Source organism: Oncorhynchus mykiss, chromosome 25, assembly GCF_013265735.2.
Source record: "Oncorhynchus mykiss isolate Arlee chromosome 25, USDA_OmykA_1.1, whole genome shotgun sequence".
Classification (NCBI taxonomy): domain Eukaryota; kingdom Metazoa; phylum Chordata; class Actinopteri; order Salmoniformes; family Salmonidae; genus Oncorhynchus; species Oncorhynchus mykiss.
Genome location: NC_048589.1, coordinates 23130995 through 23146492, shown reverse-complemented (window position 1 = coordinate 23146492; position 15498 = coordinate 23130995). Strand labels below are relative to the sequence as shown.

The 15498-nt window shown below is 41.6% G+C and overlaps 1 protein-coding gene across 3 annotated transcripts in view; it reads left to right on the top strand.

The window, feature by feature from the left end:
• Positions 1–8332: 8332 nt before the first annotated feature.
• The window catches only part of LOC110505636 (protein jagged-2), a 31782-nt gene continuing 24616 nt past the window's right edge, over positions 8333–15498 (top strand). For 2 of the 3 annotated variants that reach the window (XM_036962826.1, XM_036962825.1), the window contains exons 1-2: positions 8333–8681; positions 9278–9598. In XM_036962826.1, coding sequence (XP_036818721.1) covers positions 8616–8681; positions 9278–9598 — 387 coding nt within the window. In that variant the 5' untranslated portion in view covers positions 8333–8615. Of the gene's footprint in view, positions 8682–9277; positions 9599–15498 lie in introns of those variants that run through there. The other variant, XM_036962828.1, reaches the window with a different exon arrangement.

The window sequence follows — 15498 nt, the reverse complement described above, 5'->3', positions numbered from 1 at the left end:
CTGAGGTCTGATAGCTGGCACTAAGACCACACACAACCAGCCGTATAGAGGTATAAGCAAACAAGAAAATGCTAATCCAGAGGTGGTGCTTCTAGTGGCCGGGGACTTTAATGCAGGGAAACTTATCTCTGTTTGACCTAATTTCAACCAGCATATGCAACAAGAGGAAAAAACTCTAAACCACCTTTTCTCCACAAACAGAAATGCGTACAAAGCACTCCCTCGCCCTCCATTTGTCAAATCTGACCATTATTCTATCCCCCTGATTCCTGCTTATGTAACAGTATAACTTTAGACCGTCCCCTCGCCCATACCCGGGCGCGAACCAGGGACCCTCTGCACACATCAACAACTGACACCCACAAAGCATCGTTACCCATCGCTCCACAAAAGCCGCGGCCCTTGCAGAGCAAGGGGAACTACTACTTCAAGGTCTCAGAGCAAGTGATGTCACCGATTGAAACGCTATTTAGCGCGAACACTGCTAACTAAGCTAGCCGTTTCACATCCGTTACACTACAAGCAAAAACTAAAGCAGGAAGTACCAGTGACTCGCTCAGTATGGAAGTGGCCAGATGACTAACATGCTAAGATACAGAACTGTTTTGCTAGCACAGACTAGAATATGTTCCGGGACTCATCCGATGGAAATGAGGAGTATACCATATCAGGCACTGGCTTCATCAATAAGTGCATTGAAGATGTTGTCCCCACGGTGACTGTATGTACTAGAGGTCGACCGATTATGATTTTTCAACACCGATACCGATTATTGGAGGACCAAAAAAGCTGATACCAATTAATCTGACATTTAAAAAAAAATTAATGTATTTGTAATAATGACAATTACAACAATACTGAATTAACACTTATTTTAACTTAATATAATACATCAATAAAATCAATTTAGCCTCAAGTAGATAATGAAACATGTTCAATTTGGTTTAAATAATGCAAAAACAAAGTGTTGGAGAAGAACGTAAAAGTGCAATATGAGCTAATGTTTCAGTTCCTTGCTCAGAACATGAGAACATATGAAAGCTGGTGGTTCCTTTTAACATGAGTCTTGAGTCCCAGGTAAGAAGTTTTAGGTTGTAGTTGTAGTGACTATTTCCCTCTATACCGTTTGTATTTCATTAACCTTTGACTATTGGATGTTCTTATAGGCACTTTAGTATTGCCAGTGTAACAGTATAGCTTCTGTCCCTCTCCTCGCTCCTCCCTGGGCTCAAACCAGCAACACAACAACAACAGCCACCACATCGAAGAAGCGTTATCCATGCAGAGCAAGGGAAACAACCACCCCAAGGCTCAGAGCGAGTTTTGAAACGCTATTAGCGCGCGTTAACTAGCCAGCCATTTCACTTGGTCACACCAGCCTCATCTCGGGAGTTGATAGGTTTGAAGTTATCAAAACGCATGAAAGTGCTGTTTGAATTAATGTTTACGCACCTGCTTCTGCCTACCACCGCTCAGTCAGATACTTAGATGCTTGTATGCTCAGTCAGATTATATGCAACACAGGACACGCTAGATAATATCTAGTAATATCATCAACCATGTGTAGTGATTATGATTGATTGCTTTTTTTATAAGATATGTTTAATGCTAGCTAGCAACTTACCTTGGCTTACTGCATTTGTGTAACAGGCAGTCTCCTTGTGGAGTGTAACGAGAGAGAGGCAGGTCGTTATTGCGTTGGACTAGTTAACTGTAAGGTTGCAAGTTTGTATCCCCCGAGCTGACAAGGTGAAAATCTGTCTTTCTGCCCCTGAACGAGGCAGTAAACCCACCGTTCCTAGGCCATCATTGAAAATAAGAATGTGTTTTTAACTGACTTGCCTAGTTAAATAAAGGTGTAAAAAAAAAAAAAATCGGCAAATCGGCGCCCAAAAATACCGATTTCTGATTGTTATGAAAACTTGAAATCGGCTCTAATTAATCTGCCATTCCAATTAATCGGTCGACGTCTAGTATGTACATACCCCAACCAGAAGCCATGGATTACAGGCAACATCCACACTAAGCTAAAGAGTAGAGCTACCGCTTTCAAGGAGCGGGACTGTAACCCGGACGCTTATAAAAAGTCCTGCTAGGCCCTCAGTCGAACCATCAAACAGGCAAAGAGCAAATACATGACTAAGATTGAATCATACTACACTGGCTCCGACCCTTGTCAGATGTGGCAGGGCTTGCAAACTATTATGGAATACAAAGGGAAGCCCAGCCGCGAGCTGCCCCGTGACACAAGCCTACAGGATGAGCAAAATTACTTCTATGCATGCTTTGAGGCAAGCAACACTGAAGCATGCATGAGAGCACCAGCTGTTCTGGATGACCGTGTGATCATGCTCGCCGTAGCTGATGTTAGTAAGACCTTGTAACAGGTCCAGAAGGCTGCAGGGCCAGACGGATTACCAGGACGTGTATTCCGAGCATGTGCTGACCAACTGGGAAGTGTCTTCACTGACATTTTCAAACTGTCCCTGGCAGAGTCTGTAATACTTACATGTTTGAAGCAGACTACCATAGTCCCTGTGCTCAAAAACCCCAACCTGCCTAAATGACTACCGACCCGTAGCACTCACATGTTTATCCATGAAGTGCTTTGAAAGGCTGGTCATGGCTCACATCAACACCATTATCCCAGAAACCCTACAGCCACTCCAATTTGCATACCGCCCCAACAGATGATGTAATCTCTATTGCACTCAACATTGCCCGACACACCGATCTCAACAAACCATTTCTGTATGAGCCTCGCTTTGTGCACGGGGGTATTGTCATGCTGAAACAGGAAAGTGCAGGTAGCATCCGCCAAACCCAGATTAGTCCATCGGGCTGCCAGATGGTGAGGCAATATTCATCACTCCAGAGAGCGTGTTTCAACTGCTCCAGAGTCCAATGGCGGCGGGATTTGCATCACTCCAGCCAACGTTTGGCATTACATATGGTGATCTTAGACTTGTGTGCGGCTGCTCGGCCATGGAAACCCATTTCATGAGCTGGGTTTTTCCACCGAGGACAGACAATTTTTGCGCGCTACACGCTTCAGCACTCGGTGATCCCACTCTGTGAGCTTGTGTGGTCTACCACTTCGCGGCTGAGCCGTTATTGCTCCTAAACGTTTCCACTTCACAATAACAGCATTTACAGTTGACTGGGCAGCTCTAGCAGTGCAGACGTTTGATGCTGACATGTTGTAAAGGTGGCAACCTATGACGGTGCCACACTGAAAGTCACTGAACTCTTCCGTATGGACCATTCTACTGTCAATGTTTGTCTATGGAGATTGCATGGCTGTGTGCTTGATTGTATACACCTGTCAGCAATGGGTGTGGCTGAAATAAACAAATCCACTAATTTGAAGAGGTGTCCACCTACTTTTGGCCATGTAGTGCACATGGAGTTCACTATGCTTTGGTCCTATTATTGCTCACACAATTTCTGTTTGGTGCAACATTTTAAAACATTGTAACTGGGAATCAAAATTGCATACCCATACTCCAATATTTCACAATAATGCCTTGCAGTCTGGAGGGCAGCCTTTTGCATCCCCCCAATTGTCTAAATGTGGAATCTGTACCCTTAAAGATATCATGGGCAGTAATGGTTTGAGAACATTCCAAGATGTGAAAGACATACTGTACACATCCCCAGGCAACTCCTTTTTAAATATTTACAATAGCTACTCTGTATGCTGGCCTATGGAGTCCCTTGATGGGATTTATAAATACATTATCTGAGCTCCCAAAAGGACTGATCTCTATAATATAAAAACAACTTTTGGAAAGCTCATATTCTGAGTTAGCCATTAAACAAGTATGGTCCACAGATCTAAGTGAATCTGAACAACCCTTTAACTGGAACAGAATATGGAAAAATATTACCTTGGCATCCTGTAATCCGAACCATAAATTAAAACATTTGAAATTTGTTCACATGCTGTATTTAACATCAATACATTTTTTATGATGCAACTGGCCCCAACCCCCAACTGTTCAGTGTCCCCTAAATCAGGTAGGCACATTCCATCATATGATGTGGGAGTGCCCTGCAGTTAAATGCATGAAGGAAATATTGAATGCGTTGCATCTGCTATGTTACTTAACGATGATAGCTCCTTGAATCTCTCAAATACTACTGGCAGGCAGCGGTACTGCGAAAAGGATGTTGACTCTTAGGTTGAAATCACCCCACTCTCAATCCGACAATGGATACGGTTACTATATGAAGTTATAACATTAGAATTATCAACAGCGAGACTGAATAGTGCTAGTCAAGGAACAATTGAGGCCTAGACAAATATACTCTCAGCTAAAGCCCAACACATACATACAGTGGGGAGAACAAGTATTTGATACACTGCCGATTTTTGCAGGTTTTCCTACTTACAAAGCCTGTAGAGGTCTGTAATTTTTACCATAGGTACACTTCAACTGTAAGAAACGGAATCTAAAACAAAAATCCAGTAAATCACATTGTATGATTTTTAAGTAATTAATTTGCATTATATTGCATTACATAAGTATTTCATACATCAGAAAAGCAGAACTTAATATTTGGTACAGAAACCTTTATTTGCAATTACAGAGATCATACATTTCCTGTAGTTCTTGACCAGGTTTGCACACACTGCAGCAGGGATTTTGGCCCACTCCACCATACAGACCTTCTCCAGATCCTTCAGGTTTCGTGGCTGTCGCTGGGCAATACAGACTTTCAGCTCCCTCCAAAGATTTTCTATTGGGTTCAGGTCTGGAGACTGGCTAGGCCACTTAGTTGCCCTGGCTGTGTGTTTCGGGTCATTGTCATGCTGGAAGACCCAGCCACGACCCATCTTCAATGCTCTTACTGAGGGAAGGAGGTTGTTGGCAAAGATCTCGCGATACATGGCCCCATCCATCCTCCCCTCAATACGTTTCAGTCGTCCTGTCCCCTTTGCAGAAAAGCATCCCCAAAGAATGATGTTTCCATCTCCATGCTTCACGGTTGGGATGGTGTTCTTGGGGTTGTACTCATCCTTCTTCTTCCTCCAAACATGGCGAGTGGAGTTTAGACCAAAAAGCTCTATTTTTGTCTCATCAGACCACATGACCTTCTCTCATTCCTCCTCTGGATCATCCAGATGGTCATTGGCAAACTTCCGACGGGCCTGGACATGCGCTGGCTTGAGCAGGGAGACCTTGCGTGCGCTGCAGGATTTTAATCCATGACGGCGTAGTGTGTTACTAATGGTTTTCTTTGAGACTGTGGTCCCAACGCTCTTCAGGTCATTGACCAGGTCCTGCCGTGTAGTTCTGGGCTGATCCCTCACCTTCCTCATGATCATTTATGCCCCACGATGTGAGATCTTGCATGGAGCCCCAGACCGAGGGTGATTGACCGTCATCTTGAACTTCTTCCATTTTCTAATAATTGCACCAACAGTTGTTGCTTTCTCACCAAGCTGCTTATGGTGGAAAATAAGTATTTGGTCAATAACAAAAGTTTATCTCAATACTTTGTTATATACCGTTTGTTGGCAATGACAGAAGTCAAACATTTTCTGTAAGTCTTCACAAGGTTTTCACACACTGTTGCTGGAATTTTGGCCCATTCCTCCATGCAGATCTCCTCTAGAGCAGTGATGTTTTGGGGCTGTTGCTGGGCAAAACTGACTTTCAACTCCCTCCAAAGATTTTCTATGGGGTTGAGATCTGGAGACTGGCTAGGCCACTCCAGGACCTTGAAATGCTTCTTACGAAGCCACTCCTTCATTGCCCTGGCGGTGTGTTTGGGATCATTGTCATGCTGAAAGACCCAACCACGTTTCATCTTCAATGCCCTTGCTGATGGAAGGAGGTTTTCACTCAAAATCTCACGATACATGACCCCATTCATTCTTTCCTTTACACGGATCAGTCGTCCTGGTCCCTTTGCAGAAAAACAGCCCCAAAGCATGATGTTTCCACCCCCATGCTTCAAAGTAGGTATGGTGTTCTTTGGATGCAACTCAGCATTCTTTGTCCTCCAAACACGACGAGTTGAGTTTTTACCATCTGACCATATGACATTCTCCCAATCTTCTTCTGGATCATCCAAATGCTCTCTAGCAAACTTCAGACGGGCCTTGACATGTACTGGCTTAAGCAGGGGGACACGTCTGGCACTGCAGAATTTGAGTCCCTGGCAGCGTAGTGTGTTTCTGATGGTAGGCTTTGTTACTTTGGTCCCAGCTCTCTGCAGGTCATTCACTAGGTCCCCCCGTGTGGTTCTGGGATTTTTGCTCACCGTTCTTGTGATCATTTTGACCCCACAGGGTGAGATCTTGCGTGGAGCCCCAGATCGAGGGAGATTATCAGTGGTCTTGTATGTCTTCCATTTCCTAATAATTGCTCCCACAGTTGATTTCTTTAAACCAATCTGCTTACCTATTGCAGATTCAGTCTTCCCAGCCTGGTGCAGGTCTACAATTTTGTTTCTGGTGTCCTTTGACAGCTCTTTGGTCTTGGCCATAGTGGAGTTTGGAGTGTGACTGTTTGAGGTTGTAGACAGGTGTCTTTTATACTGATAACAAGTTCAAACAGGTGCCATTAATACAGGTAACGAGTGGAGGACAGAGGAGCCTCTTAAAGAAGAAGTTACAGGTCTGTGAGAGCGAGAAATCTTGCTTGTTTGTAGGTGATCAAATACTTATTTTCCACCATAATTTGCAAATAAATTCATAAAAAATCCTACAATGTGATTTTCTGGATTTTTTTTCTCATTTTGTCTGTCATTTTGTTTGCCCCACTGTACATACATACATACATACATACATACGTACATAAGTACATAAAATGACTTTTTCCACATTGTGTTACGTTTACAGCCTTATTCTAAAATGGATCAAATTGTTCCCCCCCCCTAATTAATCTACATACAATAATGACAAAGCAAAAACAGGTTTTAAGAAATTTTGCAAAAGGCTCCAGCCACTCAAGTCATAGACTGTTCTCTCTGCTACCGCATGGCAAGCGGTACCGGAGCGCCAAGTATAGGTCCAAAAGGCTACTTAACAGCTTCTCCCCCCAAGCCAAAAGACTGCTGAACAATGAATCAAATGGCTACCCGGACTATTTCCTATGTCCCCCCCTTTCTTTTTTACATTGCTGCTACTCGCTGTTTATCTATGCATAGTCACTACCCCTACCTACTGTACATGTGCATATCACTTTAATTACCTCGACTCACCTTTTCCCCCACACATTGTCTCAGTACCGGTACTCCCTGCATATAGCCTCGTTATTGTTATTTTATTGTGTTATTTTTTAACTTTCGTTTATTTAGTAAATATTTTCTTAACTCTCAGTTTCTTAAAAATGCATTGTTGGTTAAGGGCTTGGAAGTAAGCATTTCACAGTAAGGTTGTATTTGGTGCATGTGCATTTGGTGCATGTGACAAATAAAATGTGATTTGATTTGAAAGGGGAGAAAGCAAAATAACATTTGTTGCCTTTCATTTAAGTCATTGCACATCAAGAATGCATGCAGAGTATGTGTGAACGGGGGTCAAAAATGCTCTCCCTGGCTATTATTTGGCAAGCTTGAACAATTTCATTAAGAGATAACTGAGAAATGTACCTAAGGCACATAATAGAGTTCATGGGTACCTAATGGAAATTTGAATGAGTAATATTTTTGGTGGGTTATTTCCAGTCTCTATTTTCAAGTGTGTACAGGATGTGTCATTATTTGTACAACAATACTATAAGTGTCTTCTGAGTCCCAAGTGTGTGTATGGTCTTACTCTTGACTTATATTCAGGCTACTTAGTGTGTCCTCCTAATAAGACATAATAAAGAATATGAATTCATTGTGGGCATAGAGCTAAGCCCAGTGGTCCTGCAACATAAACAGTAGAGGGGGCTGATAGATATGTTTCTCTACTTACATGTAAGAGAAGATGCCTTCTCAGGTGTCCTGTATCTGTATCTTGGACCACTCTCCACATACTTTGGACATCAATGTCTTGTAATTGTAAATACTGACAATTGATTCAAGCCACATATCATTCCAGGCTATTTTTGCAACAATCATGGTAACTTCAACCTTTATTCTGTAGTAACATAAGCAAGCATTGTTTGTAAGAAATAGTCAGGTATAAAAACTGTGGACTGATCTTGAAAAGGAAAAACATAACATAGTTTGTCTAAACATATATTTGTTTCTTATCAAAATCGTACCAAACTCAGGCGTAATTTGCATGGCACTCCGCCCCCCGCCTCTATGGTTGGCTCGTGGCGGTTCCTCAACTGTTTAAGCCAAGAGTGTGCAAATGGTTTGTTTAGCTGTCAATCAAAGAGCCATACCCGGGCTTGGCTTCAACAGTGAAACCATGAGTGAAACCGACCGCTGGCCTTGCTGTCGAGTGATTCGACCGTGTTTCTGGTCTGGACCAGCAGTGCGCTGCCTCGGCTGTCCTTAGTAGTACGCATCTTATGTTTCTGCTTCATTCGGATAGATAGTAGGGGAATAGATCACGCTTTCTCATTGTGCATGCGAGGAGAAGAGGATACAATCACCGGTCAACGGCAGATTCTTAGAAATAAAGACATTTTCCTAATGGTATCATACACTAATCAAACGGAGACATGTGGAATTGTATGGGGATTTCGAAGTGTCTGTCAATAGTGTGTCTTCTGTTGGTGTGGACTGAGGTAAGAACTTTTTTATTTTATATTGACAGATCAAACGAATTGATCCGCAGTTGCGCGAGTTTATCGTGCACACAACGAGGTCTCATTCAGTTTGTGAATTTAATTTTTAGAATTCCATTCCTAATGAAATTACGTAGTTAAATCATGTGATCTTGGAATTCTACTTTGGAGCTTCCCTATGGATGAATTCGTTTTGCATTCTTCTTGGATCAAGGCAATCAGCGCAATGTATAGACAGTGTGTTATTACATGCCTGTGTTATAGGCTAATCAAGGTATCTATTTCCGTGGGTAAAAATCGGATGTTTAAAAAAACATAAATTTGTTGTATAAAGCAGCATTAATCATATCAAATAATTATAAATGAAAAACAAACAATTGCCCAAAACCTCTGCCATTACTATAAATATAATGTGCAAGTAGGTCTAACACCACTAGCATCACATAAAATGATGTGTAGAAAAGCATTCAGACTGAAACATCTAAACATTTTGAAAAAATAAAAGTTCAGGTGTACAACATGCATAACCTTCTGTAGCCTACTTAAAAATGGTACGCGCTTCATGTATTTATTTTATATTAAAATGCTATTCATAGGTGTCCCAGTCTTCGGGCTCTTTTGAGCTGCAGTTGATTGCTGTACAGAACGCTAACGGTCAGTTGTCGGACGGGGACTGCTGCGACGGAGAAAGGAACGCGCAGGATCTCCACTGTAGCAGGGATGAGTGTGATACGTACTTCAGAGTGTGTCTAAAGGAATACCAAACGGAGGTCACGACCACAGGCTTGTGCATCTATGGAACTGGATCTACTAACGTTATCGGTGGGAATACTTTTCAATTTAAGAGCACCAAAAACAACCAAAACCGAATCAACGACGGTGGAAAGATTGTCATCCCATTCCAGTTCGCTTGGCCGGTAAGTTGACGACAAGTCATTATTACATCTGTTGATCCACTGCATATGTCCTGCTTTTATTCATTTACTCATTAATAGTCAAATATAGTCACTAGTCAAGTCCAAACCGGATGAGGTTGTGAGTGTGCCATCTTCATTGCCAGTGGCCACTTGGCAACTTTGGAGAACACCTCAGTTTATGAGACTTGTCTGTAAATAATAACATATAAAACGTTTTCTCATGGAATACATGGTTTCTGGCTTAGTGAATTCCACAAAAACTATTTTTTTTGTGTGCCTATTTTACACAGCACAAATGTCAAGAACACATACACTTTTACTCGTATCTTTTCAAATTACATTACATTACATTTGCTTTTGCTTTGATTCCATAAATCACTGGCTACTGTGCCTTTCTCCTAAGGTCTGAAAATCGAAATTGCTGACAAAGTACAATTGTGCACATGGTGGTTGCAATCATTCATTTGTACATCATCATAGTAACATAGTACTAATCTGCAATTCCTATATTTGGCTGCTTCTACCAAACAAAGATAGGCCTACAGTCCAGCACATAGACATGGAAGCTCTCAAGTCATCAAGAGTGATATTGAACAAATACCTCTCCCCATGAACAACATCTCGCTGCTTGGTTGGCTGTGTGACCTATCCATTCATCAGTCCTTGTGGTCAGCTGTCAGGGGAGGGAAAGATGGAAGTAGTAACTTGGGCCCTGGGCAGATACGGTTACCACTAAGTTGTGTGTGACATAGGGAGTGGATATCGGTGTCACCACTATACTCAAACAAGTGAGATCCTAGAAGATCCCTATAGATCTGTGCTAGGGGATGCCTTTACCTCTGGCCTCTCAGGTTCACTGAGTCGGGTCAGTATTATCCTCAATGTAGACAGGACAAAAGAGAGGATTGTAGTGCCGGGATAACCCTTTCAAGTTTTCCATTGTTGTGATGGGCAGTCAAGGGCATATTAGTGGATGTGCTTTTCAATGTCCAGACATTGATCTCGAAATTGTTTTTAAAAGTCCAGAAGATGGTAAATAATGTTTTCTCCCATTAATAACTGTAACTGTTGGTTTATTGTAGCAGCATGTCTAGGTGTTGTGTACTTTTAGTGTTGGACCTGAAACCATCAGGGTGTGCTAAGCTGGCCAGCAACCTCACACTCCGAACACTACATGACAGCTGCAGTTTAAATTTGATTTGAGGCTTGCTGTCAGTTGCTAGGAGACCCCTAATAGTCTTAGTATACCCCCTCTTTCCACATTTATTTTTACATGAAAAAGAAAAGCTACCCAGTTTGCTTTCAAAGCAAATTACAGACCTCTGTAGTAAACAACATATACAGCATACTGGTATGTTGTTGACTGATAACCCTAATAGAGTTCATATTATCAAGGCATGCCTTGTAGCCTATGACAGTATGATCAGAATTTCTGGGCCACTAGCTCCTGACATGAATTAAAGAGAAAAATGCCTTTTTTCTGCCACTCGATCATTTCCTCATGGTTAACCTCTCACCCTGTCTGTGTTTTTAGTGAAATCTTTCTCATGAAATGGAGGGGGGAGGGATGCCGGTAAAGAGAGAAAGGCTGCCTCTTCTCTTTCCTCTGTGAGAATTCAGTCACGACTCATGAGGGAGAGATATTTTTAGGATCCGGCTCAGTCACTTAAGACTCTGTGTTTGACTCCACAAGAAAAACATCAATTTCATTTGCTCCCTGTTCCTCCTTATTCTCTTATTTGTGGTATATTTAGAGGCAGTCTGTCCTTCCATCCCCCCATGGGAGTAAATCATAGGAATGAGGGGCAGTTACTCTCCATTTTTGTGGTTGTTTCCGCAACCGTCGGTTAAACGGTTATATGATACCAGCCCTGTCAACAAAGTCACTTCTTGTGATAGGGTTTAGTTTGAATGACCATGGTGGCTGAAGCGAATCTCGTCAGAGGTCTGATGTCAGTCAGAGGCCATACAGTATTGGGGTGTTGTTGTTGGGTTGACGTGCTTCACAGCATCTAATCCTCTGTCCCTGCCTCCTACCCCTCCTCTCTGTCTCTAGGTCACTTTAATAAGCCTAAAAGCATTGGTAGCGCTTCTCTAGTTGGGAGAGGCTGGGCTACATTACGTGAGTGTGTGTGAGGTAAGGAAAGGTGAGGGATAGTGTTGTTTAAAGCCCTGTGCTCCTTTAATTGTGGTCAGGAAAGGTCTGCTCATCTTTCTGCTGCCGCCATGACCCGACTCGAGTGACTTCCTCTGGTTCCACTTTAGATGACCTGATTTTGCCTGTAGCCCAGCCGTGTAAAATGTCTGATTACTGGCTGCATGTTTAATGTTTTGGAGACACTGTTATGAGGTTGGGATAAGGGATAGCAGATTGATGAATTTCTTATTTGTTTGTGTGTTTTATTCTGTGGATGTGTGTGCATGCGTGCCTGTTTTCGTGTGTGTGTGTGCGCGTGCTTGTATGTGTGCTTGGGTGTGTGTGCTTGCTTCCCCTTCCGTGTGTTTGTGTGTATGCACTTTTGCACCCATTTGCGTGTGCATGTGTGTGATAAATGCTAATGGAATGCATGTATTGCAGCCAAGTGCTGCTGAGCTCAGTGCAGCTGTGATTAAAGCATGTTATTTCACAGCCAGTAAGTGTCATTTCCACTTGCCCTCAGTACCTGTTCACATGGCTGTTGGAGCTCTGCTGGAGCCAGCCAGCCCACCAGGCCAGGAGGACTACAGCAAAGCCTCCCTCCCTCCCTCGCTCGCCCTCTGCTGCTTTGTGTTCAGGGCTAATTAAATCCTAGACTTTATGTATATCATTAACTGAGACCTCCCTTTACACACCACATCTCTCTATCCCAATACCTCAGCAGATGCCCACTGTAAGAGCATTGTATTGGCATTTTGTATGCATGTCTGTCTTATACTTTGGTGGTGAAATATTCTGATAATTTGTCATCAGGTTGTATTTTTGATCGTGAAATGGTTAGGTCATAATTGACTGTAGTGGGGTCTTTCCAAGAAATGAGTACCTTTTGCATCCCTTTGATATTTTGAGTACAAATTGTGCACCAATATAGCATTTTAAAAGCCTGTCATATTAAATGAAGTGCCCTTTAATTTAGACCATATGGAGAATTCAATAAATCATATTTTTCATGGGAATAAAGACTTGCTAAAGTGCTGAAATTCAGCATGTTGACTTATCCCTCCATCAACCCTGGGTCACCTCTAGGAAGATTTTAACCCCCTTAACCCCAACATTTCTCCAAGTTTCACCATCAGTGTAAAGCCCTGGTTATTTTGTTGCTTTGATAAAGTTATTTCTGAAGATTATTATTTATTATTTATTTATTCATTTTAAGGTCAACCCTGTTACCTGAACTGAATTCTCATTTTAATATGGTGAAAATATTCCTTTTTAAGTATTTTTTTTTTTACAAAAGAAACATTGAACATCTAATAGTCACATCATAGTGTTAAAGCAAGTGAGCTGATTCTATTCTCTTTGGCCATTTTCTGGTGTTTTGTGGTGGAAAACTGAGTGGGTCTGGCATAACACGTCAACCCTCTTACCCTAGACAGGCAGGATAGAAATGTTTGAACAATGTCACTCCCTGTTGCACACAACAAGCTTCCATTCCTCCTGTCACAAGGGGATTTATGGCTGATTTAAGATGAAATTGTCAACCATGTTACTTTATTTGGCACTTGATAGGCACTTATTACTTTGTATGTAAAAAAAAAAAAAATGAAATGGGAAAATATGTTTTTATTTAATGAAGTTGAACATGTGCTCTTTATGACAGAATGTAAAAATTTGACCAAGTTCCACTTTTCAAAAGGCATCGAATTGGTGGAATGACCCAGTTGAGTGGTTCAGTGAGCTTGTCTGTGTGTCACAGGAACTCAGGAATGCTGTTGTAACTCTGCTCTCTCCTCTGGGGTGAAGGGGGTGAGGGTTCATCCACATTAGGGTTTCTCAATTGTTGGTAGCCTAGTTACTCAATTCTTGTTGTTGCAGGGAACCTCTGTAAAGCCAGGATTTAACTCCAATTTATCATCCAGCAGTTATCAGGCCGTTTGTGTGTGTGTGTGCTTATTTTCTACAGATTTTATATTGTGTTATTGACTGTACGCTTGCTTATTATGTGTAACTCTGTGTTGTTGTTTTTGTCACACTGCTTTGCCTTATCTTGGGCAGGTCACAGTTGTAAATAAGAACTTGTTCTCAACTGGCCTACCTGGTTAAATAAAGGTTAAATATATATTTTTTTTAATTGCTTGAGAGCCTCACAGTTTGCCAGTCCAGTGGGTGCACATTAATACATGTGCAAGAATACATGGTTTGATAGTGATTCCAATGTGATTGGGGTCTTAAACCCAGCTGAGTTTGCTCTGCTGTGCTGAGTGATTGGGGTTTTCCCAACCTGGGTTATCAGTTTTCCAAGCCCTTGGAGAACAGGATGCTTCCCTTTTGTCACTGAGCCTTTCAGGCCAAACAATGAGTTTATACCTATGTTTTTTTATCTGCATTTATGGTGTTATAAAAACAACTGGAGGGATGGAGAAAGAAGATGGTGTTGGGTTTCCTGTCTGAAGTGATGGGCTGTTGGCAGAGGAGGCTGATTTATGGCTGCATTGATGTCCTGGGAAAACTAAAGACAATGCTGCTCTATAGACAGGGATGGTAGAGGGTGTGTCAGGCTGTCTTTATCAGGATATCATCAAGGGGACTCACTACTTGGTGCATATATGTAGAATTTGAGCATGCTGTCATTCTCCAAAAGTTGTCATTGCTTGTAATCTTGGTGTCAGAATAATCTGAGATGTTAATCATGAAAAGTGTTAACCACTGAGGATAAAAAAAAAAGTTTAGTTTTTCTTGTTACTAAATTGGAAAAGATGATGCAAGACCTACTGCACCATGTGGAAAGCTCAATTATGTGACTGAAGGAAAGTTTCAACAGCTTGGCTAATAAAAATGAGAAATAGTTTCAACAGCTTGGCTAATAAAAATATGCTGGGTCATTTAGCATATTTTTATTTTATTTGTTTTGATGTAATTTGTAGAATGAGGATCCTGTGTAGGAGATGCCTTATTTAGAGTGGGGCTTTTTTGTTAATAACATGCTAAATTAGCCAGCCTCACTGTACCCTACTGGGACCCACATGTTTTATTCATTTCAATGTCTTAACAGGTGTGAGATGACAGGTGTTGCTGTTTTTCCCCCTCTCATCTCAATATTTTACTAAAGTTGTTAATTGGGTGTTAGAATGATGTCAGGCATACTTTCTGTGAGACCCTATTGCTATTAGTGTTAAAGGTCCAATGCAGCGGTTTTTATCTCAAAATCAATTCATTTATGAGAAACAATTAAGTACCTTACTGTGATTGTTTTCAATTAAAAGGGTCAAAAATAAACAAAGGGCAGTTTCTCAAGCAATATTTTGCTAGGACTATTTGGAAGTGGTCTGAGTGTGGAGGGGAAAACTGAACATTTCCTGTTGTTTTCAAAAAGGTTTGGAACCCTTTCTTATTGGTCTATTAACTCATTTATGCCAAAGCTCCATCCCACCTTAACAGGCAGAAATTTCAGGCTGTCTTTTAAAACAGCTCTTAAACTAAAAGATCATTATCATAATTTTCCCATCTTCACAGTTTTATTCCAACCTCATAGTGTGAAAATATACACTGAGTTTACAAACCATTAGGAACAACTGCTCTTTCCTGTATCACAACTGGCCGTGATTGAGAGTCCCATAGGTCGGCGCTCAATTGGCCCAGCGTCGTCCGTGTTTGGCCGGTGTAGGCCGTCATTGTAAATAAGAATTTGTTCTTAACTGACTTGCCTAGTTAAATAAAATAAAAATAATTCCATGACAGACTGACCAGGTGAATCCAGTTGAAA